At 34.7% G+C, this 26,276-nt stretch overlaps 2 protein-coding genes across 2 annotated transcripts in view; one reads left to right on the top strand and one right to left on the bottom strand.

Moving 5' to 3' along the window:
- Positions 1-3,333: 3,333 nt before the first annotated feature.
- On the bottom strand, positions 3,334-11,185 carry LOC127549604 (WD repeat-containing protein 5-like). The gene has a single exon (XM_051977787.1). The coding sequence runs from the start codon at positions 9,686-9,688 to the stop codon at positions 8,690-8,692; it is 999 nt and encodes a 332-aa protein (XP_051833747.1). The 5' UTR covers positions 9,689-11,185; the 3' UTR covers positions 3,334-8,689.
- Positions 11,186-12,762: 1,577 nt separating this feature from the next.
- Positions 12,763-26,276, top strand: part of SNAPC1 (small nuclear RNA activating complex polypeptide 1) — a 36,514-nt gene continuing 23,000 nt past the window's right edge. Inside the window, exons 1-6 of the mRNA XM_051977785.1 lie at positions 12,763-13,558; positions 19,137-19,296; positions 19,463-19,603; positions 20,508-20,612; positions 23,767-23,925; positions 26,054-26,122. Of these exons, the coding sequence (XP_051833745.1) occupies positions 13,431-13,558; positions 19,137-19,296; positions 19,463-19,603; positions 20,508-20,612; positions 23,767-23,925; positions 26,054-26,122 (762 nt within the window). The 5' untranslated portion in view covers positions 12,763-13,430. The remainder of the gene's footprint in view (positions 13,559-19,136; positions 19,297-19,462; positions 19,604-20,507; positions 20,613-23,766; positions 23,926-26,053; positions 26,123-26,276) is intronic.

Below are 26,276 nucleotides of genomic sequence, written 5' to 3' on the forward strand. Positions count from 1 at the left end.
GAGCTCTACAGTTAAATAGTTCAGTTCAAGGTCATAGGGTTACTACATATTTACTTGAAAGTCCATTGTAAAATATTCTTGTTGATAAGAAAATAAGTGCAATGTTACACTTATAGGAAAGGTAATACTTTCAGACTTGTCTTATTTTTCATGTTCCTGTAATTAGCATTATAATTGTATAATTTTTGTTACAGTAAAAGCTCAGGTAATGATAAAATACTTTGCACATTGTAGGCCCTTAATTAGCCAATAAACATTTATTAAGTACCTATCACATACCAGACACTGTGCTAAGTGCTGGGGTTACCAAAAGAAGCAAAAAAATTCCAGGATGCTAACCATCTAGCAGAAGAGACACAAGGCAAACAAATATATGCAAAGCATGCCACATATAGGATAAAGAGGAAATCATTAACAGAAAGGAAACAATAGGATTAAGAAGAATTGAGGAAGACTTCCTTTCCAAAATAGGATTTAATTGGAACTGAAAGGAAGTTAGGGGAGTAAGAGCCAGGAAGAATTGTTCATGGAGTAGCCAAGAGGTCAATATTTTGGATTTAAGAGTAAGTGTCAGAGATTAAGGTGTAAGAATACTGGAAAGGTAGGAGAGACCTAGATTACAAAGGACTTTGAATGCCAAAGAGAGCATTAAAAGTATATTAAAAAAATTTTTTTTTTAAAAATCAGACTTTTTCTTCCAGAAAATATAACTGTATGAAAGAAGTCTGAATGATTTTGAAGAAGCAGATGTCAGAGGTTAATATGTATTCAACCATGGAGCTTGAACATGTTAATTTGCTATGTGTTCCTTTAGTATCCCCAAGTTTGAGAGTAATCCTGGAATTAAATTTTGTAGCCTGAGAAAGGATTTCTTAGGCAAAATGACATCAGAATATGACCTTCAGGACAAATAAAGGAAAATTTTCTATATAGTATCATTTTAGGATTTTTTCCCTTTTTCTCTTCTTTTCCTTTTTTTTTTTTTTTTTTTCCATATAATACTAAGTTTAAGAGTTTAGGGATCTGGTATTCTATCAAGAAAAGGAGAATTACCCAAACACTGTGTCTATTAGATAGAAAAGAGTATGATATTTTTGGCTTGGTATTGGGAAGACACATAGCAAGGAAATAAAGTCATTCTCTAAAGAAGCAATGATTCTATACTTTGCAATCTATCATTATAGTAAGTTTTTCAGATGGCTTAAATCTGAAGGAAAGGGTGTTTACCTGAATAGCATTTATAAATCGTGGTCCTTCTAGAGAGAGTTAATAGTATCATAATACTGAATATCTATATGCATCTTTGTAAGATAAAAGAGGGAGTCCCTGGAATGTGAGTGGTGTTTTTTGGGTTGCTGCTCAAAAATGCATTTTCTTCTGGGGAATTCCAATCCTGATAATACTATAGCTCTATCATAATTGGCTTGCTTTATTTAAACATATCAGGCAACATAATGACTCCTAAAGTTCACTTATTTCCTTTCTTTTCCGCTTTAGGTAGTTTACTTTAGATGAACAGTTCTGAGTTTAGTGACAGTCACTTCAAGTAACAAGTCACCAGTTAGAGGCATATGGTGGCTAGATAAAGTAATGGGCCTGTAGCCCGGAAGATCTGAGCTCAAATTTTACCTCAGATAGTAGCTAGCTTAATATGGACAGCTAGGCCTGGAGTCAGGGAAGATTATCTTCCTGAGTTCAAATATGGCCGAAGGCATTTACTACCTGGGTAACCATGGTCAAAATACTTAACCCTGTTTACCATAGTTTCCAAATCTGTAAAATAAGCCAAAAAAAGAAAGGGCAAGTCACTCTTTGCTAAGAAAATCCTAAATAGGGCCACAAAGAGTTGAAAATGATTAAACAACTATTGCTAGTTATGTGACCCTGACCAATCACTGTTTGCCTTAGTGTTTCTTAATTGCTTCTGCTTTGAAGAGGGACTCCCAAAACTCTGAAAATCCTTAAAGGAGAAAATCTCCTTTGACTCTGCCTCAGTGAGAGGACTCCACCCCAAGCACAAACAGTTTCATCGTTGTTATCTGGGTGGGCTTGGCTCAGTCCTGAAACCCATTGAATTCAATTCAAATTCTAGCCTTAGCTGAAACCCATGGAGGAGCCAAATTGTGACTACCCACGAGCCCCCTTCAGCTTGTAGCCAAAGCCCCCTATTATAAAAGAGCCAAACTAAAACCCTCACTTTGCAGAGGTTTCAAACATGCCAGCACATATTTGGTTGCTTGGCACCCCAAGGAACTTCTGCTTTTCCAGTGCCCTTTTCTCTTTATACTCATCTATTTCCTTAACCAGATTTTAACCTTACTTCTAATCCCCATAATAAACCTCTTTTATCAATCTAGGTTTTCAGGTCTGTAAATTCCTTTACAGAGCATCTTGCACCACTAGAAGGGAGTTCCCCAAAACTCCCTACTCTTGCTTTGCCACTAGACCTTATTTAACTCCCTGACCACCAGAAACCCTAATTTCATTTGGGTACTCCAAATCTAATCTCATCAATATCAGACCAATGTAAGCTTGGAATGTTCTGCCACAGATTGGACACTGAAAGTCCCTGAACATTTGGGGTATTTGTGCATCTCGAGGCATTTAGCACAATCCTTTACACATAATAGGTATTGTATAAAGACTTATTCACTTTCCTCTCTCTCTATTAAGAAACTTACTAACATGTAGATAGAGTAAGCTTTCAGCCTACATTAGCTCCTATTTTCTTTGTGGTTGAGGCAAAAGTCAATTTATGGAAACAGTGTATATGTATATGTATATAGATATAGTATGTATGGATACGTAGGCCTCAAGTGGGGAGGTTGAAGAAAGGACTGACCTTTCCTCAGGAGTGCCTCACCCTGGGACCTCTACTCTGAAGATGCCTATAGAGCCAATGATTCTCCTTGATATCTACCTTCTTTGCCACAACTTAGTCTTCCCTTTGGTCTTTAAGAGTGAGCTGGCAATACCATGCTTGCTTCACTATCTTGGAATCTAAAAACTCAGTTTCTTCCTTTCATTTCTGAGAGTTTTTTTCTTTTACACAAATTACTTAGGACAGTTGCCTGGGCAGTCCATTTCACAATGGCCATGACTGATTCCAAGACATGGACAGGTCCTATTCACCCTTGGTTCTGATTGGATGCTTCTAATCAAGTGGTTCTGATCCTACCTTTAATTGTAAATCTAAATGTCTACATGAACTTGAGACTGTAGAACATTTGAGTTCTAAGAAGCTCATGGTCAATTTTCTTTAAAGAGAATCCATATATGGTGTCACATTGTTAAGAATCTGTGGAAGAATGGAACCCACACAAGAGAAAGTCAGTCATTCAATCAGTTAGCATTTATTAAGCACCTATAATATGACAGTAATTATCCTAAGCTTTATAGTGAAAATGGCAAAAAAAAAAAAAAAATCCCTGTTCTCAAGAACCTCACGGTCTAACAAGAACACAATGCAAACAACTGTGTACAAAAAACTACACTTTATGACTACTGTGCGGAACTATACAATTTATATGTGTAGACAAAATTCAAGCAAATTACCTCCTAGTTAGAACTTAGTTATTAGAATCCTTACAAAGTGTTAACTCATTAGAGTTGATAGAAGCAGTGCTTGTGTGCTTGGGTTTGCACCTTTGGGGGAGTTCACACATTGGAGGTCACGCATTGGAGCTCACACCTTTGGGAGAGTTCACACATTAGCTTACACATTGGAGTTCACAAGTTCGGGAGATTCACAAGTCAGAAACCCACAATCCCACTCTCTCAGAGGAGGAGTCAACCTTTGGGTTCACGCCTTTAAGAGATCATATGTAAGAAGCTCTTGGACCTTCAGTCAGTCAGTCAGTTGAAAAGATTGAGAGGGGAGCGTCAGTTGGAGATTGAGAAGCCACAAATCAGAGTTGAGCTAGAGGCAGAAGCTGGAAGAGCTCTTGGAACCAAGGAGTGAGATAGGCCTCTAAGAAAACTACCCGGGCCCAAGGAAAAAGACAAGAATTGGAAGGAGAAAATAAACATTTGGATTTTATCAGCTGGCTGCATTTGAGGTAATTATTGATCTGAACTGAAACTAAAGCTGCCTCCAGAAACCTCCCCAAGAAACCTGCTCCCAGAGAATCATCATATATTATACAAAAGAAGAGAACACCACACTTAGTAACTTAAATTTATATTTAAATGGATATGTCTATACCATCTTGAATATGTTCCATTTCTTCAGATTAAAATGGAAACATAATTTTAATAGAAACATACCAATAGAACTAGTTATTTTCTGCTTTTAGACATTAATTTATAAGTTTATATAGTTACAACATAGTGTAGCTACAATTTCTATTATGTACCAAAAAAAGTATAACTAGAGTAATAAGTGAGCATTGGTGTTATCTTCCAAGATGATAAAAACAATATTATTGGTTCCCTTTCTTGTTCTTATATTTTTCTTAAGTGTGTACTTTCTTCATTCTTGGTATAATATAAAAAGCTAAGTAAATTGTTTTAGTATTTATACTGGCAAACATAGAAAAAAAGGTATTTCTAACTTTTTTTGGTCAGGGGTTGGTAGATAAGTGCATTTGAATATTTCACATAGAAAACAACTATTTCTACATAATTTTAAAAAGGGGGTCCTTTGTGGTTCTTTCCAACAAAGAGATGACTCAGGCCAATTCCAATGATCTTGTGATGATGACAACCTTCTACAAGCAGAGAGAGGACATGCCATCTAGGGGAAGAGGTGGGAGGGAGGGAAAATTTGGAACACAAGGTTTTTCAAGGGTCATTGTTGAAAAAGTATCATTGCATATGTTTTGAAAATTAAAAAAAAAATTCAATAAAAAAGAAAACAAAAAAATAAATAATAAGGGGGTCCTTGCGAGATCTGAACAAAAACATTGACATTTTTCTGACTTTCTTCTGTTTTAAAAATAAACTCTAAGGGTAGCTAGGTGGCAGTGGATAGAGCACCAGCCCTGAAGTCAGGAAGACCTGAATTCAAATTTGATCTCAGAGACTTAACACTTTCTACTTGTGTGACTCTGGAAAAATCACTTAAATCTAATTGCCTCAAGGCGAGGGAAATAAACTATAAAGCAAAGGAGGGAATTGAATCAATGAAAACACTGTGGTCCTCAGAGTTGACTTTTTATACTGATTAGCAAGGACATTCAAACTCATGTCCTTGGGCTCTGATGAATGAAATACTTTCTACTACTGTACTGCTTCTTAGAGGAGTGAAATGATCATGAATAGGATCAACTTTAACCTGAAAGTACTGATCCAGGTGGATCAGTAACCCTGGACCTTGTAATTTAATTGGATAATATAAACCTCAGGAAATGTGAAATGTCTATTCCATAACCCCACAAAGTGCCTTTACCTTTTAAAGAATTGTAATAGTGATGGGCTGGTGTTCATATTTTAATTGTTAAAACATGTTTATTAGACCTGTTTTAAGAATTTCTTTTGTAATACTGATAGCAACAGGCTAAGAATTGGACATCTAAGAGATACTCATCAATTGGGGAATGGCTAAAAAAGCTGTTGTGTATGGTTGTAATGGACTATTATTGTTCTTAAAAAAAAAAAAAAAAAAAGATGAGCAGGCACATTTCAGAAAAACCTGGAAATACCTACTCATGCCTACTGAAGTGAACAGAATCAGGATAACATTGTACACTGTGTTAACAGCAATATTGTTTGTGAATGACTTAGATTTTGACTCTAAGGTCATAGTGAATCAGAGTACAAGAGAAACCTGACTTCTCTGGGGTCAGGGAAGCTCAGAATAATTGAGGTTTCTGTTAGTCAAGAACATAAGCTTCTGGTAAGAAAGAGGTCCTACATAAATATACTTAAAAAGAATTATCTTGTCCTTTGATAAGTTAAATGACTTGTTCATTCACACAGCCAATATATGTCAGAAAAAAATACTTGAATCTAGGTTTTCTTGATTGTAAAGGTAGCTCTCTTATATATTATACATTATACTGTGACTATAGGAGTAATTTCTTACTATTTGCATTCTAGTTAAGCTAGCTTTTTCACCATTTTCAAGTCTTGATTAATTTAGGGGATGAAAGGTTCAGGCTGTTGATGTCACAGCCTGTGTGTAAAATAGGCAGGAGGTAGGCTATATATGGCTGGCCCATCAAGATGGGTGGTTGACAACTCAATCAAGGAAAGTGAATTAATTCCTGGAGTCCTGTTATATCTTCGTTGAATATCTTTGCTAATTTTTCCTCATTTTGTTCTAGTATAAAACATAAATGATTCAGAGACTAGCTTGAATCCAACCCCGCCCAGAAATCTGCTTTTACCTAGCACATGATTTAGTAAATGATTCTTGATTTGTTGTTTGTTGTTGTTTGTTTTTGGACTCCTTTATGTTCTGAAGTTTTTGTGTCTTCTGAAATAAAGCCTGTACATAATGGATTTTTTTTTTTAATCTTAAGTACTTTTGTAGCTATATGGTCATGATGAAGATCATTCAACTGACAAGAGAAAGAGTGGGGAATGTTGTACCAAAGTTCCCTTTTAATGTCGTGACCCAGTTTCTCCAATTGTCCTATTTAATTATTCTGCCTCAGGTTATAACCTTTCCCTCTTAATGTTTGATGAGATAAAGGTCTACCTCAGTTGCTCTGCCCCCAAATCCCAGGCTATAATCATTCCCTCTTAAATGGTTGATAAGATGAAGGTTTTATATCTTTAGGTTATATAGACATGCCTTCTTAATGTTTGACATTATCTATTTTAGATGTCATTAGAATATCAGTAACCTCCCTCCATTGTGTCATCCTAGGGGCCTCCCCCACCATTAGGTTATCCTCACCTAGGTACCTCCCCCATTATGTCATTGTTCTTGTTATCCTATAAAAAAGCTTGCTGTCCCAGTACTCAGGGCTGGATTCTTTGAGATGATAGTCTCCTCCAACCTTGGGACCAAGACCTATCTGGGCCAGTATCTCTCCATTTAATAAACTATTGGAAAAAAAAAAAAAAAAAAGGATCATTCAACTGTTTTTTTTTTTTTTTTTTGCCCTTTGCCCTACTCACCATACTTGTGCAGGTAGATTTCCCAAAGTAAATATTCCTTTGCTAATCTGTAAAATAATATCAAAAGATCTGCAACTCTCTTTATCCTTTTGTTAACTCTGAGGCCCAAGCCAGGGACAGGGCTCCTAACAAAAACACTTTTTTGTTAGATTGATATTTACCTCTCGTTTGGTAACGAGAGTAAGTCATCCTGGCTTGCTTTCTCCCAACTGTATTTATAAGCTTTTTATACTATTTATAATAAATACAAGGTAATTGTTTAAAATAAAAGAGAGGTAAATGGACTTTCCTGTGGACAGAGGTTTAACATTTCCAAGAAAGAATCCAAGGAGAGAAAGAAATGTAAGATTACCACTTTGGGATCTGCAGTTGAGGGTTTCAGTCACATAACATTGATCCTAACACAGTTTATGACAGATTGACCCAATGACCCTCACACCAAAAATCCAGATTCCTTTCTTTGTGACAGTTTTCTCTGTTTGGGATTCTACTCTATGATTACATATAGCTTTAAAAACAAACACCACAAAATCTCACCTTTGGAAAATTACTGTTTTAAATTTTATGGTTCACTATATAAACCACTGAGTGAAAATATTAAGACTGAAGTATACAAAGGTGAATTTAAAAGTTTTATACTATGAAATTCTATAATACAAAATTTTGTTTACCTCGAAAAACTTTACAATGTTCCAAGATTTTTTTTCTTTGAAAGAAATCAAAATGTGTTTCAAATTACTATAAGAAGGAATTAATTAGGGATTAGAGGGGGGAAAAGTGCCAACTTGCAACATGACAACATCTATTAAATATATATTTTATATGTAGTATGTGTATACATGAAATACATATAAATAAAACAAGAAATAATCAACCATATAGAAAGTAAAAAAGACATTTCATTACAAAATAGTAAAATTTGGAGATAGAAAGCCAGAAACTTACATAGTTGTATCTGGTTATAGAATTAGAACTGTATGTGTAAATGGTCTCTTTAAAAAAAGAAATTTTAGTTAAGGAAAAGTCCATGGTGAAATCTTTCAGTATGAAAAATTTTAAATTCAGGTTTTTATTGACTGAATTTATATACAGAATAGATTGAAATCTTTCTGTTGATAGCATCAGAAGGATTGGCAAGAACAAAAGCTTTTTGAGATCTAGTTATAATATCGGCCAATTTTCCTCCCAGCCAGGCATTACAATGGATAAAGCATTGGGCCTGGAGTCAGGAAGACCTGAATTCAAAATCCTGCTTCAGACACTTACTAGCTTTGTGAGCCTGAGCAAATCACTCAGCTTGTTTGCTTGAGTTTGTTTCCTCAAGTGTTGCGTGGATATAATAACAGCACCTCCTAGAGTTATTGGGTGGATCAAATGAGATATTGCATGTAGCATATTTAACAAATATTTAACATCCTTAAGAAATGCTTTTTTTTCCTTTTAAAAATTTAAAAAAAAAAAAAAAAGATCTACTTGTGAAATCAAGCAGATACTACCATTTCTTGCCAGAATGGGAAAGATAAAAGCGATTTTCCTTTTGGCCAAGAAACCACATTCTCAAATATTTAAGTTTTTTGCTCAACAGGATCTACTTCTTTATACAATCTGATATTTAAAAGATTTAATAGTCACTCTTCCAGAGTTTAATCGTTTTATCATTTTCTAATGCAGCTGATGCAATTATGTTTTCTGTAGGGTGACAAGCTGTGGAGATCACAACATCTGTATGACCTTGTAATTTCTGCACAATCTCTTTTGTTTGAAGGTTCCAAATGTAAACAAGATTATCTTCTGATCCGGACACAATCCATTTTCCACCAGTGACTAAAAAGTTAGCAAAAATACAGTATTTCTCATTCTTGTGACCAGTGTATGTCTTTAGGCACCTCCCCTTGCTGTAGTCCCATAGCTTAAGAATGCTATCCAGAGTTGCCGTAAGAATGTATTTACCATTCGGAGAGAATTTCACAAAAGACACAAGAGGATTATCATCACCAATAAGAGTTTTTAAACATTGACCTGACGCAGTATCCCAGATCCGGCAGAGACCATCGTAACTACTCGACACTATCAAAGATCCGTCACTATTAAAATGCACAGCTGTTACAGGGTCGGAGTGAGCCGGCAAAGTCTTGAGGCACTTTCCAGTTTTCACATCCCATATCCTTACGCTTTCATCAAAAGAGCCGGAAACGACGAGGTTGGATAGGGGATTGAAGCTACAGCAAAAGACGTAATTACTGTGTCCCTTCAGGGTTTTTAGACATTTCCCCGAGCTCACGTCCCAGATTTTAAGAGTTTTATCATCTGAGGCAGACACAAGAAGGTTGGAATCTGAAGACCAAGCAACATCAGAGATTTCCAGTTTGTGCCCAGATATTGTTTTCTCACATTTTCCATCATATGCTCCCCAAATTTTAATGAGCTTATCAGCAGAAGAACTCGCTAACCATTCTCCATTGGGGCTAAATTTTACCGAAGATACAGCTTTCGTATGCCCTACTAATGTAAATTTTAATGTGTAGTTTGGATTGGGAGGTGCAAGCTTGCTCTGATTGGTGGATGAAGGTGTTTGCTGTGTTCTCGGGGCTTCGGTCTCGGGTTGCTTTTCTGTAGCCATGAGCAAGTCTGACTTGGGGTGCTTAAGGGCGATTGGGCTGAATGAAGGCACGGTTTCTAGCAGAAGGCTTCTCGGCAAAAAGGAAAGTTGCGTTTGGGAAGTTTGTTCTCACCTCCGTTAGATTCCGCAGCAGGGATCGGGGCGAAACTTGGAGGGGATCCCCAACTCGGAGCAGCTAAGGAGAAGACGGAAGCAGCACACAAAAGCTCCTCCTCCCGGCACCAGGCCAATAACCTCTAGCTCTCCCTGGCTCAGCCACACTCGCTTTTTATTCTGTAAACCGATTTTTAAAAGCGAAGACCATACTTCCTCATTTAATCTGGTCCTTTCTCCGCTCCCGATGTACTAATTCTTTGGCTTTTTTAAAGTCCCAACTAAAATCGTATTTTCTTCAAGGTTTCTTCAACCCCACTTAATTCCAGTAACTTCCCTTTTGTTAATTATTTCCTTTTTATTCTATATGAAGCTAGTTTGTCTACATTTGTTTGGATGTTGTCTTTCCAATTAACTGTAAAATTCTTGAGGGCAGGGACTGTTTTTGTTTATTTTTGTATTCCCAGTTCTTAGCACATTGCCTGGCAAACTGGGAGGTACTTAATAAACTTTTATTAATTGGTTGATTGCTTCCTTTTTGATTCATTTCAAAGATTTAGTTATATCTTTCAAAATAATCACTTAGCTTTCTGTCTTTAGCAGTTAAACACATCATTGTTAGGCCCTTTTCTCATTAGGTCTTTCAAGGACCATATTTGTATCTATATGGATTCTGAGAACCTTTTGGTCCTCATCAATAGAGAGGGAGATTTGAACTTACATTTGGAGATATCCTGGAGTAAACTTTAGAAGGATGTGATATGAAGTAGATAAAGTATTTTGGGAGAAGCTTGCAAACTGGAACCTGATTTGTATAAGTTCAAACCCTGAACCCATAAACATATACAGTATTGTTATTGAAGGTTTTCTTGTTTAAGTATCATTGGATAAAATTAGGTATATTGGGATAATCCTATTCTTAAAATCTGTCTTGGTATTCCATCTCATCACTACCTTTTTGTCTTTAATAATTGACCTCAGATATTGCCTTATTTCTCACCTTTGCTGCACTACTTTGGGACTTTTCTGCCTGATTTCTCCATTCTCCTGCCTCTGGTATCTTCTGCTCCCTTCTCCATTTTCAGGTTCTTTTGGTGTGTCTTCCTCTTTCAGATTGTAAGCTCCTTGAATACAAGGACTTTTTTTTTTTTTTTTTTTAAATTTGTATCCCCATAGTGTCTGGCATATGGTAGGCAAACAATTTACTGACTGAATGACATCCGAGATATCTTCTAACTTGGAGAATCTTTTTTTTTTAAAATTTGTTATTAGCATGTTTTTAAAACAAATATATATTTTATATTCCAAATTCTCTCCCTTCCAACTTCTCTCCCACCCACATATATGAAATAATGTAAATTCATTTCTATATTATGTTGCAAAAAAAAAGCAAGAAAAATAAGTGGAAAAAAAAGTGTACTTTGATTTGCACTCAGAGTTCATCAGTTTTCTCTCTGGAAGTAGATAAAATTTTTCATGGGTCCTTTTCTTGTATCATTATATTGATCAGAATAGCTACATCTTTCACAGTTAGTCATCCTGATAATATTTCTGTTAATTGTGTTCAACAATTTCCTGTTTCTGTTCACTTCACTTTTCAGTAGTTCACACAAGTCTTTTTATTTTCTGAAATCACACCCCTCACCATTTCTTATAGCAGAATAGTATTTCATCATGACTACATTCCACAACTTTTTCAGCATTCTCCAATAGATGGGTACTCAAATTTCCAATTTTTTGTTATGTTTTTGTACATAAAGGTTTCCTTCCCTCCCTTAAAAATTGCTTTGTTATACAGAATTAGTAGTGATATTTCTGGGTCAAAGGGTATACACAGTTTTATAGTTCTTTGGACCTTGTGCCAAATTGTTCTCTAGAATAGTTGGGCCAATTCACAATTCCGGCAATAATGCATTAGTGTCCCTATTTTTCTATAGCTTCTCTATCATTTGTCCTTCTATTTTTTGGTCATGTTAGCTAATCTGATAGGTGTGAAGTAGTACCCCAGAATTTTAAGTCATATTTCTCATCAATAGTAATTAAAGCTTTTTTTTTTTCAGGTTATTATTGATAAATTTGATTTATTCTTCTGAAAGCTGTCTGTTTATGTCCTTTGACCATTTATTTTTTATTTTTATTTTTCTTTGCTGAGGCAGTTGGGGTTGAGTAACTTGCCCAGGGTCACACAACTAAGAAGTGTTCCGTGTCTGAGGTTGGATTTGAATTCGGACCCTCCTGACCTCAGGGCTGGTACTCTATCCACTGCGCCACCTAGCTGTCACCCTTTGACCATTTATTAACTGGGGATGGCTATTTTTAAAGATTTGAATCATACTAGTGAAATGAGGCCTTTTTCTGAGAAATTTGCAATAAATGTCTCCCCCCAATTTTGTGCTTTCTTTTTCATTTTGGATGCAGTGGTTTGTATAATTTTTTAAAAAAATTTCATGTAATCAAAATTATCTATTATGCTTTCCATGATTCTCTCTATCTTTTGTCTGGCCAAAACTCTTCCCTTATTTATAAATCTGGCAGGTAAAATTTTTTATGTTCCCCTCATCTGCTTATGATATCCTCCTTTATAACTTAATCATGTACCCAATTTAGCCTCATTTTGGCATAAAGTGTGAAATATTGGTCTATGTCTAGTTTCTGCCAAACTACTTTACAGTTTTCTTATTATTTATTAAATGGTGAGTTTTTGTCCCCAAAGCTTAGGTCTTTGGGTGAGGTTCTTGATAACACTTACCATAATACACAGTGATAATATTTATGATAGTTGAATCAAAAACATTAAAAGAAGAAAAAAAACCTTGGCATTATGAGTTCACTCCTTTCATTATTTTATCGATTCCTTCTGAACAAATTTTTCAGTTTCTATATTCCAGTGATAAATCCCAGATACACCATTTTTACTTTTTGATGTTAATTTTATTATATACTCACTAGTACAATGTAAATAATGAGCAATAATTCCTTATAATAATTCCTTATTTTTAGGGTAGTTGTGCAAATAAACGCTTCTTCCCCTACCCTTCATTCCTATCTCCTGCTCTGTGGCTCCATCTGAAATTATATCTTAATTAATGGTTAGTATTTAATAGCGCTTTAAGGTTTGCTTCATCCTTTGCATGTGCTATCTTATCTGATTCCTGGTAGTTATGTAATTTTATGGCTTTTTACTACGATCTAAAAAATTCAATTAATAAACTTATTATTGTCTCCTCGTGTGTGTCAAACAAAATAAAAAACAAAACCCTTACAACAAATACATGTCGTTAATCAAAACAAATTCACATACTGGGAAAGACCAAATGTTTCGCACTCTAATCTCTTCTCCTCTCTCTTTCTTCTGTTTCTTTTTAACTGGCTCTTTAAGAAAGTAAGGATCGCGAAGAAGAGAAAGGAAGCGGAAGTCTCCACGTGCACCGTAACCTTAACCTTAACTGGTTCTTGTTCCGGTATCTTCAGGGCGAAAGAGGACATGGAAGTACTTTTGTGAAGTCCGGCGCTTTACGAACGACGAGCTCATTTTGCGTCATGACGTAGTCCTAGAGCGACGTACAGTGTGCTTAATTTGCGTTTCCTCGGAGACTAAGACCTGTTGGCACCCAGAGTCGGGTGCTATCTGCCGAGAGGTGGCAGCAGCATGGGGACTCCCGGGGGCCTGCAATCGGACTTCGAGACGCTTCTCACGCGTTTCCAGGAGACCGATAGCGTCCGATTCGAGGACTTTACCGCACTATGGAGGGACATGAAGTTTCATACTATTTTTTAGTGAGTATTTCTCCCTCCACCTCTTCTATCCAGGGCACAAAATTACCCGATCTTCAACAATCCACTCCCGGTCGTCCCTCTCCCCTCCCCTAGCATTTCTCTTCCCGTCCCTCTCCTCCCCTTTCCTATTCTCTAGTTTCCTCCTCCCTATCCCCCAGTTTCCTTCTTTTCTCCCTTGGTTCTCTCCCTCCTCCTCCCCATTTGCCCCCATCTTCCTCTCCAGTTTCCCTTTTTTGGTCCAGTATTCTCTGCCCCCCTCCCCCAATTTTCTCCTCCCTCTTCCAGTTTCCCCTTCCCTGTTCCCTCCAGCTTCCTCCTTCCCCAGCTTCCCCTTCTCCCTTCCCCTCTTATACCCCGTCCACCCTAGGGTACCTTTATCCATCTTCCTTCCACTCTGTGTTTCCCACCAACATTCCTGAAGACAGAGCTTGGAAGCAGATTCTGGAGTTTTCTAAGGAAGTCCCCTCAGTTTACAGAAACTGAGGCCGGCCTGGTAAAGCAGCTTGCCCAAGATTGTACAGGTAATTAACGGCAGAGACAGAATTTGAATTCAGTTCCTAGTAGACAGAAGTCAGGATCTGAATTCAGTTCTTAAGACATCCAAAAGTCCCGTTTAATGTCATAATTAGAGTGAATAAAGGACCTTGGCTTGGACGGACCTGATGCCCTTCGGGTGGTGCTGCTATCCCAGTTCAACCATACCAAAAAAAAGTGAAGAAATTTTAATGTGGTTCTTCTAATTTTTTGTTTTGAGGCAAGTTGTTTCTGGGCTCCAGTTTCTTTTGTAAAATGGGAATAGCAATATTTGAATCGCATTATGCCTTGCACTTGGGTTTTGGGAAGATTTTGTAGATTTTAACTTATAGAAGTATAAGTGACTGTTATTAGGATCCCCTCTTCTTTTCCAATTTAAGGGAATTTTGATGCTTTGTCATTATCACAGGAAGTCATCTTCTGGTTGGTTTATTAGGCTCATGTAGTGATAAAGATGGAGTAAGTATGTCAAAGATACTGTGCCAACCCTCAGTCCCAGGGAGAGCACATTCTACAACTCTCTATCCTCTTTCCCCATCCATGAAAAATAACTTATGACTGCGAAATTTTTCTATATTATCTTAAGAAAATAAAACAAGTTTCCTATCACATTTCTGGATAACATGGATGAGATAAGGATTCAAAGAATATTAGAATTAGAAGGAGCTTAAAAATCATTAATACCAAACTCGTTTAAAATGAGGAAGCCGAGGCTTGACTAAGGTTAGTCAACTAATTAGAGGATGAGATAGGTTGCTCTTTACACTGTGCCACTAATGTTCTTGGTTCATGAGTACCTGGGTACAGCCTCCTAGTGCAACTGAGTCTACCCATAAATAAAAAGAAAAAAAAAACTCATAATAGTATTTTACATGGACTTGGCAGTCTCTTGTTCTGAGTGTCAGCAGAGAGTTTATTCTGTTTGCAAATACTATAAGGTTTTGTTTTGTCACATTTTATTGGATTAAGTTATGAGAATATGAAATAGGTTTATATTTTCCTTCATTTGTCTCTAATACTTTTTTCAAGTTATATTTTTTTTCCTTCTGTAAACATAGTACTATGTTTCTTTGTTTTGTCTTTATCTTTCTTGTGGTGGTCCTATTCCTGTTAGCTAACTCTTTTTCACCTCAGATTCTCCCTCTTTTTGTTGGAATCTTTACAAACTGCTAACTCATTAGAGTTGATAGATTATTGATCTGATCTTACAAGAAGATATTTTGGGCCAGAACCTGAAACAAGGTACTAAGTAGAACTAATTGATACAATGCTTGTGTTTGCACCTTTACTCATTGGAGTTCACACATTTGGGAAATTTCAGGATTTAGCATGAGATATCTGAATTCACACCTACTACTTAGTACCTTGTTTCAGGTTTTGGCCCAAAACATCTTTTTGTAAGATCAGATCAATAATCTATCAACTCTAATGAGTTAGCAGTTTGTAAACATTCCAACATCTTTTCTCTCTCTTCATCCTTAAGAACATCCATCAGCGGACCTCTTCCCATTATGAAAACAAAGCCTCCTTTTGTCTCCCCTCCTTTTCAGTCTTTCTACCCTTCTCACTACTTCTCTTCCTGAGAGACCCCAGGGGTCATTATCCCCCCCAATGCTAGTCCTTGCTTGATTTGACTTGGGCACATCACACACTCTGTGCTCTCAAGTTGCCTTCTACTTTATAGTCTCACAAAAAACATTGATACAGCAATAGTTAGTGTTTTAAGGGTCTGTCCATAATGCTTCAGGCCAGCCTTTCCACTTTTAACACTTCCAGACTTAGACCTTCAGCTCTATCTTCTTGTGTACATTTAGAAAGAAGGCTCTTACTAGTCTCTTTACTGTCATTATTTTGCTGTTGTGGTCAAGGCCTGTTTCATTCTTTCAATCCTGCTTTTTGTTGTCTGGTGTCTTTGAGAAGCAAATAATCTCTTCAGGACTTGTTTTTTCCCTTAAGAATGATTCAAATGCCATTTTATTTTTTAATATGAATCTTTTTTCATTTGTGATTAAGTTCAGTTTCACAGAATAGATTACCTTGTACTGCTTTGATTGGCTGGAGATGGCCATCTGTCAATAAAAGTTCATTTATTACAGGAGTTCTTAATATTTTACTCTATGGATTGTTTTGGCAGTATGATGAAACCTATAGACACTTTGTTTTTATATACATAAAATATATAAGATTGTAGATAGTTCATGGCTAAACAAGGGATAGAGAAGATCACTGAAGATAAAATTTTGGTTGTGTAAAATTCAAGTTTTTTCATAAAGTGGAACTCTAAGTCAGTGTCCACATAAAAAAAAAATTCAAGTCATTAATAGATTGCAAATTAAAGCAACTCTGAGATAGTACTTTATAGCAGATTGACAAAGTTGACAAAAAAGGAAAATTCCAAATATTGAAAGAACTGGAAAAATAGTTGCATTAATGTACTTTTGGTGAAGTTGGAATTTGGTCCAGCTATTCTGAAAAGTAATTCTGAACGCTCCAAAAAGTTATTGAATTAAATACCTTGAGATCAGTGATATTACTACTTGGTTCATCATCCCAAAGAGTTAAAATAAAGGGGAAAAGGAGCCAAGTGTTAAAAAAAAAAAAAAAAAAAAAGTAATAGCAAAGAATTAGAAACTAATGGAAGGGAGTGTTCATCACTTGGGGAATAGTATATGAATATAATGAAATTAAAATTTTGCCTTAAAAAAAATCAGGGAAAATTGGGACGACAGAAAAGAGAAAAATAATTTATAAAAATAATACTGTAAAAAATAGAACTTTTAAGTTGCAAAAATTCTGATAAATGCTGTGATTGACCATGCTTTCAGAGAATTTGATGATAAAGCATGCTATCCACCTTGTGACAGATGTGTTAGAAGCAAGGTGTTTAATGACTTTTTTTTTTTTTTTTTTTGACAAGGTCATTGTGAGAATTAGTTTTGCTTGCCTGTTCATATTTCTTACAAAGGTTTGTCCCCCCTTAATAAATGGGAATGGGAGAGAATGAGAATAGATTTTTGTTGACTGAAAAATAAAATTGAATAAATAAAATATGTAATATTACAAAGGAGACCAAAGGTTAATGAAATAAAGATGTACTCTTTTTCCCATCCAAATTTATGGAATCTCTGAGAGAAGTTTTAAAAACCCTGATTTAACACCAATTGTGTTCCGGTCACAGAGGATACACAGACAGAAATAAAATGTTCTCTGCCTTCAGGGAATTCTTTCTTATCAGGATAAATGATATGTATATTTTATAGATATACAAAAAATTAAATTAGATGACTTTTAGAAGAAGAAGAAAATACCAGAAAAACTTAGGAAGTTGCATTTGAATTAACTTCTGAAAAAAATGGGATTCTAGAAAGCAGAAGTAAGGAGGGGACATATTATCAAGGGAAACAAGACAGCAGAATGTTTTATGTAAGGAACAACAAGAAAGGCAAGCTGGATGGATGGTGATGTGAGTAAAAGGATGATAAGCTTGTAATATTAGAAGTAAAATGTAAAGCCTAAAATAAAGGATTGAGAAATGGAGAAGCAATAGGAGACATGTGGAGAAAGAAGAGTGGAGAGAAGAATGGAAGATAATAGTAGAGGTATTAATTAGAAACAGCAGAATAGGTGATAAGCAGTAAATTAAATGGTAAGTGCTTTCAGAGCAAGATCATGTCTCATTTTGTTTTGATTCTCCTCTAATACTGCAGTGGTGTTTTCTATGTTTTTCTTGCCCTTGAGAAAGGACCAGGCTTTTGGTTGACTGTAAACCTTTTGCTTATGACATGCATTTGGATTGGCAACTTGCAAAGTACATGTATCCCTCAGTATGTAAATCTGTTTGATATACCTGTATTTGTTGATAGTTGGACAAAAATTTGGACTTGGAGTTAAACATAGGATAATAAACTGCATGATCTTTGGAAAACAGAAAATTTCCTTTAAGAACCCCAAGCTTCCCATGAAAACATAAGCTTTTTTTTTTTTTTTAATTAACATTCTGCTAGTATTGCTGTATGGTACCAAGACATGAAAATCAATAATTTATGAAAAATTTAAAATAAATATTAGAATGCTTTGGAGAATGTGGTACATGTGAATAGACTGCAATATATAACCAGTGAAAAACTGTTAAAAGCAAATAAATGTCATCAAGGGAAATACATTATAGGAAGAGAAGCAGGGTAGTAGTCTCTTGGTAAGGATAAAGGATCACAGGTAAAGTCTTAACACTAACGTCTTTTCGTTATCACAAGAAATAGAGGAAATACTCCAGCATTTTGGGTGGTGAACTTAAAGGAGAAGGTAGACAGGACTCATCTACTAAGAGTGAACTTTGATCTCATTAAGGGGGGGGAGCCCTTATAAATAAAATAAATGAGATCATAGACCTCAAGATTCAGTTGAGTTTCTAAAAAGTTTCATTCTATTAAATCTCAGCAATAAATGTGAAGTGAATTTTTTTTTTTTAAGGACCTGATCTTTTTTGTTTCTTGTGATTTATTAGACTTGATTTAGTTTTTTATTGTAAATTATAACTATTTTAAGGTTTTTGACCTGAAAGTTTTCTCTTCTTTCCCATCCCATTTTTAGTAAACTTTTTTTTAATAATCTTTTAAGATTCTGAGCAAAATATTTTCTACCAAACCTTTTTTAGGTATACTATGTCCCTGACCAAGAATCCTTCTTTGTGTATTTTAACCTGTGTTCTAGAAATTCAATTGTCCATTCTCAGGTACTTCCTTAGTCTAAAGCCTTTCTCTTCTGAAGGCTTCATCTTTGATTTACAGCAGTGATTAAAAAAAAAAAAAAACCCACACATTTCCCGTTAATATCTTTAGTCGTTTGCTAAGGACTTCATAATCCTAGCTTTGTTTTCTTAATGTTCTTTTGGCATATCATTTACTCATATGATATCATATGAATATGAATCAATATGAACCATACTCATATGAATCAATAGAACCATATTATTTTTCTTCTTCTGTCGTAAAAAAGATACCTGTTCAATTTTTTTTTAGCCATAATATGCTTTCTTATTTTCTAGTGGCAGAACAAGACATATGGAAAAGAACAAGTTTACAAAAGAAGCTTTATCTCTGGCTTGGAAATATTTTCTACCTCCATACACCTTTCAGATCAGAGTTGGTGCTTTGTATCTTATGTATGGACTATATAATACACAACTCTGTCAGCCAAAGCAAAAGGTAATATTTTATAAAATTCTCGTAGAGTAATTGGAAACAGATACAACTTGTAAAATATATTAATAGCAGGCAGTTTCAGCTAGAAAGGCCTGTGTTTTAATTATGTGTGTGCAATATATACTGAAATATATATTTAATAACATTTTTCTATTTCTTTTGCTTTTAGATTAGAGCATGCCTTAAGGATTGGGATGAAGTTATGAAATTTCAGCAAGATCTAACAAATGCACAACATTATGATGCTTCTTATATTCTTCGGAAGCTGCGATTAGACAAAGCCTTCCATTTTACAGCAATGCCCAAACCTGTATGTGAATATAGCATAAATCAATTAAAAATATTTATTAAATCTCTGCTATGTGAACAGTATTGTTCTAATCAGTGAGGTAACAAAAAGTTAAAATAATACATAGTCATTGCTTTTGTAAATCTTAAAATCTAGTAAAGAAGGGGAAGGGAGAAAGGAATAAGCATTTATAGATTGCCTAATATGTGCTAGGCACACACCTAATATGTGCTAAGTGCTTTGCAACTATTATCTCATTTGATTCTCACAACAACTTTGTTGTTGTGCTGTTACTATTTTTCTATAAAAATTGAGTAAGCTGAGGCAAACAGGCAGACTTGTTTAAGGTCACACAGCTATTAAATGTCTCAACCTAGATTTGAACTGGAGCTTTTTGATTCCAGGCCCAGCATTCCATTTTACTGTGCCACCAAGCTGCATAATCAAGTAGGGACTTAAAAAGCAGAATAGACAACTATGATATACAGTTTTACATAAATGTTTTAGAATTATTTTACCATTCTGTTATAAACATAGATTAAAAAAAAATCTTTGAGAGATGATTTTTTCCCCCTTTTTTCTTCTTTTAATTCATTTGTTAGCTTATCAGATCATCTCGAGTCTTATAATTGTTCCTTTCTGGCAGGCAGTTCAATACATGTTAAATATGTTAAAGCATATGTTAAATACAATATATGTATACGTATTTATATAGTTAGCTTGTTGCACAAGAAAAATCGGATTTTGAAAGAAGGTAATTTTTACCTGCAAGCAAACAACAACAGAAAGAGTGCAAATGCTATGTTGTGGTCTTATTTTTATTTTCAAGTGTAGTCTTTTTATTGGTATCCTTATGTCAGTACTATTAATAAGCTGTTGTTTTCCTAAACAGCCAACTGTATTAAATTCCTATCATTTTATGTAGCTTTCATACAGAATGAAGAAAAATATTCCAAGAACTGAAGTTACAGAGGAATTTAAGGAACCAAATGACCGAGTAATGAAGCTTATCACTGCTGACACATTAGAGGTAATTTAATTTTTGTTTTCCAAATGATTAGAGGAACTGCTGATTTCTCAGATTAATTTAACTCATCACAGTGAAGTACTATAAATGTTATTCCATATGCTCAGTTTTACTATGAATCTTGAAATTTGACAGAGTTTAGTGGTGGGTCTTCAATTAAAATCTGAAAAAAACAAAATTAATGTTTAACGTTTTTCTTTGATTGTGTAGTATTATCTGACTAACATGGCACTCCCCAAAGGAATTTGTCAGGCTATTTTTATATATTTATATTAATTTCCTATATATCTTTGATATCAGGTCTTTATTAGATTTGCTATAGATATTCCCATTAAGAACCTTTTAAATGTTATATAATCAAGATGTTTATATTTTATAATTACTTTTGTCCCTTTAGTTATATCTCCTACCATTTTTCTTTAAAACATAAGGTACAGAATAATTAGTTACTGATCTTCATTGTTAGAAAGAACTTCCTCACCAGAATTTTTTTTAAACTAATGAAACTTCCAGTCAAAACCAAATATATTAAGATTAATATTTGTATTAAACCTGACTGATAGCTTTTTCAATTGCTTAATTTTTTTTAAAAGTCTTAAGATTCTTTCTGTTTTTTTCTACCCTTTTCACAGAGGACTAAATACAACAGAGAGATTAATACAGTCTTCTTGGTGATCTATTCTCTTGCTCAAATCTGACTTTCATTTGAAAGCCTGAATTTTAAAGGTTTAAAGGTCCTATCGACTGGCTCTTTCATTTTTGGATGTAATGTCAGACAAATCTTTCCTCATTTCTGTACCTTATTCTGAGTATGCTTCTCTGATGACCTTGGACTTGGGATTCTGTTACTTCAGTAGAATTAAGGGAATAAGAGCAAGGTGTATTCTTGGCTCTAAATCACTGAATCTGGTTAAAGAGGAGACATTTTGGCAAGTGAGCCAAATGGATAGGACTTATTTTATGAATAGAACACTCCTTTGGATTCTCACATCTAAAGCATGAGCTAAGCCTTAGCTGTCCAAGTAAGGCTTTACTGTAGAGATTGTGTGTTTCAGATTAACCCTCGATAGCCATTTGCTCACTTTCTGATGATTCTTTACAAGCTAGAAACACTTAGAAAGACTAAGTTACCCCAGATTCCAGAGTGATAATATAAGCCTTATAATTCCTTTTACAGTTGGCACCTATTTATGCTAGTTGGTCCCCAGAGGTGGCTTCAGTTCTAGTTGTCTGTTATCTATTCTTGATTGCTCTCATTCTCATCTCTAGTTTTTTAGTTCTTCTTTTCTTTGATATTTAGGCTATAATTAAGCTGGATAGGTTTTTCAATCATGATATGTTGTTAGGGGGCAAGGAACTTAAAAAGCTTAAAAAATCTCCATAATCTTAATTGAGCCTCTTTCTTGGCCCAAATGACCTTAAAATGTGAATATTTTTTCCCATCAAGAACCTTGTACTCTGCCTAATGTTTAATGCTTGGAGTGCTCTACACCCTGTGAAGGGATCTAATATCTCAGAATCTAACCTAAAAATGCTGCCGGCTTCCAAACAATTCCAAAGTTACTATGCAGTGTTTGCTTGCCAATCACACAGGCTGTCTAAATATGTTCCATTCCATAAGAAGGGCTGCATCCTAACTACTAGATGGATTTGTCTCAAGAACCTGATGTTTTTTCCCTTGATTTCTGGGATCTGAAGAATGTCATTGGTGACTCCAAAAGAATTAGTAGATTGAGGAACAGTCGACAGGACTGATATCATGCATTTGGACTTTCTGAAGTTATTTCCTTAATCTGCGCAATACCCCTAGCCCTCCATGCAGAGTGATAAGAGTGAGAGAGCCTCCATAGTAATACTGGTGTTGTTATAATTTTGTGCTTTATTGCCCAGTTTCTTCCCAAAGTAAAACTAGTTAGAGCTCAGAAACCCATGATTCAGGTAGATTTTATAACTTTTTATAAGTTTTGCTTTTTGATATGAACCCTGGGTAAAGGGATATAGAGAGATGGAATGAGTCTCAAAAAAGATATTACCTAGTTATGGAAATAGAGGGAGAGAGTCTGAAAGCAGAGGCAGTACACAAGAAGAAGGTTGACTTTTTCTTTAAGTCTGTTGTAGAGAGGTTGGCTGTATAAATTTATGAAAATCAGAAGTTGGGAAAAGATTTAGGATTAAAATAAAAGATTAATAATAACAAAGTGTAGGGGTCTTGATATGATGTATGGAGGGCTAGGCCTTTGACGAATTGGCAAATTTGTTGTTCTTTGTTTAATTTCATGCCTCTGTGTCAAATCCTAATTCCATTTCTGTTTTTAATTCTAATTCCATTTCTAATACATTGGTTAGTAGTATGGGGAGAAAAGGGAGGAAGAAAGTATTTTTATCTCAGTAGCTAGCAAATCTGTGCCATATCATTTGGAAATTTTTCAGCCATGTGAAATGACCCAGTTCACCAGGATTTTTTGGATGACTTAGCATGGTATCCCTCTGGAGATTTATTAATCAGTTTCTATTTCTCACTCAAAATATGGGGATCTGGGAATGGGTAGGTGGCATGTGAAGTTAGCAGAGTTCTGGTCAAATGTATGGAGCAGTAAACACCTGATGAATGACATGGATTGAGCTCAAGGTTGACACCTGCTAAGTAAAGTCATTCCAGAATTCTGAAAGTAGTTCCAAAAGAAAACATTGTCAATGGAGCACTTCCCCTCATGCTCTAGATCACAAATGAATAACTTTATTTTCTCTGATGTATGTCAGTCCCCTTTAGTGAAGATTCTTTATTGCTACTCCTTAAAGCTTAAGACCCTTACTAGGTGTCCTTTTATCACTTTTTTCAGTGCAATGGTGTCTATGATTCCTTCCCCTCCATTGTTTTAATAAGTTTTTCTTCCTAAGTTATCTTGGAAAATAAGATTTTATTTGTTTCATCATGACTTTCTTTGATATGTACTTAGTTTGGTCCAGCTGTTCTTCCTGATTTTATTTTCTGTTGTTTTTTGTAACTTTATCATTCTCAGAACCCTGTGTTTACATTTTATATTTTACTTTTTCTCTCTTGGCATATCCAAAGTCCTTGATCTACCCAAGAAATTTAAGGGATGTTGTGTTTTGTAGAAAATTTCAAAAATCTATGGCATTTATCTTTTGTTTCCAGGAAATTATGAATATCCATGAGCATTACCAGGAAATGAAGCAAATAATTTCAGCAGATAAGTCCCAGCCTGACAAGGCCCTTAGCTTGATAAAAGATGAGTTTTTAGTCAACATTAAAAATCTGGTTTTAGAACATAAACAGTGGCATGAAGACAAAAAGGTATGTGATTGCATCTTTAATAGCTCAATTAAAAGTATGAAGGAAAGTAGTAACCAAAGAGAATCTGAATATGTAGTACTTATAGATTCTATAATATGAAGTTAGCAACATTTTTGTTTGAAATAAAACTTTTTGAAATTATGCTTAAATTCCTCTTAGTTTTTAACACAACTTCACATATTAACTCTACTTCCCTTTCCTCAGCTTCCCTACTCCCTTTTAATCAGATATTAAGGCTTATTGATTTTTCTTTTACAACACCTCTGAAATATTCTTTGAAACCTTACTTTCTAGCCTGCATCACTTTTGCCTAGATGACTATAATATGCTATCTGTTCAGTCTCCATGCATTCAGACTCTGTGCTCTTTATTCCAACCTCCACACAGTGCTGAAATAATAATACTGTCATGTAGTCCCTCCTCTCCTTCCTGCCATTCTTCTTACCACTTGCACACTCTAAATTGTTAGTGGTTACCCATATTTATTAGGATAAGATACAAACTCCTCATCCTGGCCTCACATCTACCCTTTCAGCCCTATTCTATACCATACATATTCTTAATGTACTTTTTTTCTCAAATAAATTGCATTATTTATTGTTCTATGAACTTGACACTCTCATCTCCTGTCAATAGCTATGCATTCTTATTGTTCCCTATATATAGAATATATATTCTCATGTCTACCTCAGGAAGTTCTTTTTTTTTTCTTAAAAAGTTCAAGTCTTACTATTTCCATTTCCATGAAATCTTCCCTGAATCCTCCTTCACCCCTTCCATTTGTTAGCCTTTTCTTCCAAAATTACTTTCTGTTCCTAGCAAAATGCATTGCATATAGTAGGTACTTAATGGATGCTATTGAATTGCATCCCATAATATATTTTCTAGGATTGAATTACTTAACCAGTGTTTTACCCAGAAGCTGCATTGATTGGCATTATACCATTCCTAATTTCTAGAAATTATATTTTTGAGGTCCTTAGTAGATATTTTATACTCATTATTTAAGTTAATGTAAGAATTCTGAAGCTGAAGTTTTGAATTATTGAAGCAACTACATCCAATGTCAACTACAAATTCTTCACATTTTGATAAGTATCTTTAGGTTCTATTTCGGGTAATATTTGTTTTGAAAGGTGGAATTTTATAAAAAATTTAAAATAAGGTTTGATTTTATATGCAGCATGTATTTTGGGTACTGAGTATTAAATTTGGGACATTTGTGTTGAAAAGTAAATTATATTTCTTTTTTAAGGTGATCTCCTATTTTCACTTAACTCAGTTCTCCTTTCTAATTTTGATGGAGAACATCTGGCTTTGGGATTAAGTTGTAGAAACTTTCTGCCATTTAGCATCCTTTTATCTAAAATGCTGGCATTTTTTTTTTAATATGTTATTTTTCAAAGGCATTTTAGTTTTTGGAGTCAGGGTATAGATTGGTACCTAATTAGACATAGCAAGCAAGGCTAATGGTGCTATTGGGTGCCACTCAGAATCATAAAATTTAGAGGTAGAACCAACCCCAAATCCATATTTTAAAGATAGAGAATGGACCCAGAAGAATATTGGTTTAGTGTCACATAGGTCAGGAGCATCAGAATCAGATTGGGTTTCAAAAGCTTTTCACTTCTGTCTGAAGTAACTTTCTAGTAATTAAACTAACAACTTTGACTTATTTAACTTTTCCCAAATCTTAAACACCAAGATTTTTAAATGTTTCATTTTTAATACTTTTTTATCAAATCAGATTAGGTGATCAATCAAGCATATAGTTAGTATTCTTTCTTCTGAGAACAAGGTATTTTTATTAAAAAGTATGAAAATGAACAAACATTCTAGCACTTCAGGAAATCAGAAGAAAAAATATATTATAATCTGATTTCTTTTTTTAGGATTAAATTGTAGTTGTTTTCAAATATTAAATAAATTAGAAATAATTTACTGTGCTGAGTGAAGCTTAACTATGAATTTCAGATTGTGGAGGATCCTCGAAAACTAATAACTTTTAAAATACTTTAAATAATCATTAGAAATAATTGTTTCTTATTCTAAAGTTTTTTTATTCTCAAGAGCTTTTTACCTTTGTTCTAAGTTACTTTGAATTATGCAATGTTATTCTATGTCACAGAAGCTGTTCATGAAAGTTAAAAATGAAGATGATCAAAAAGAAAAGGAAGGAAGTTCACAAGAATTGGAAGTAAGATATATGTTCTTTAAGATTTCTTATTATGGAACAAATAGATTCACTTTCAAGTCATAGTAGTATATGTTAAAGAAAATGATCTTCAGTAAGTATTGAAATATTGAAAACCTTGGAAATCCAAATTCAGGGTTCCTTCCTGTTTTGTGAT

The sequence above is a fragment of the Antechinus flavipes genome, chromosome 2 (genome assembly GCF_016432865.1).
Source record: "Antechinus flavipes isolate AdamAnt ecotype Samford, QLD, Australia chromosome 2, AdamAnt_v2, whole genome shotgun sequence".
In the NCBI taxonomy this organism is placed as follows: Eukaryota; Metazoa; Chordata; class Mammalia; order Dasyuromorphia; family Dasyuridae; genus Antechinus; species Antechinus flavipes.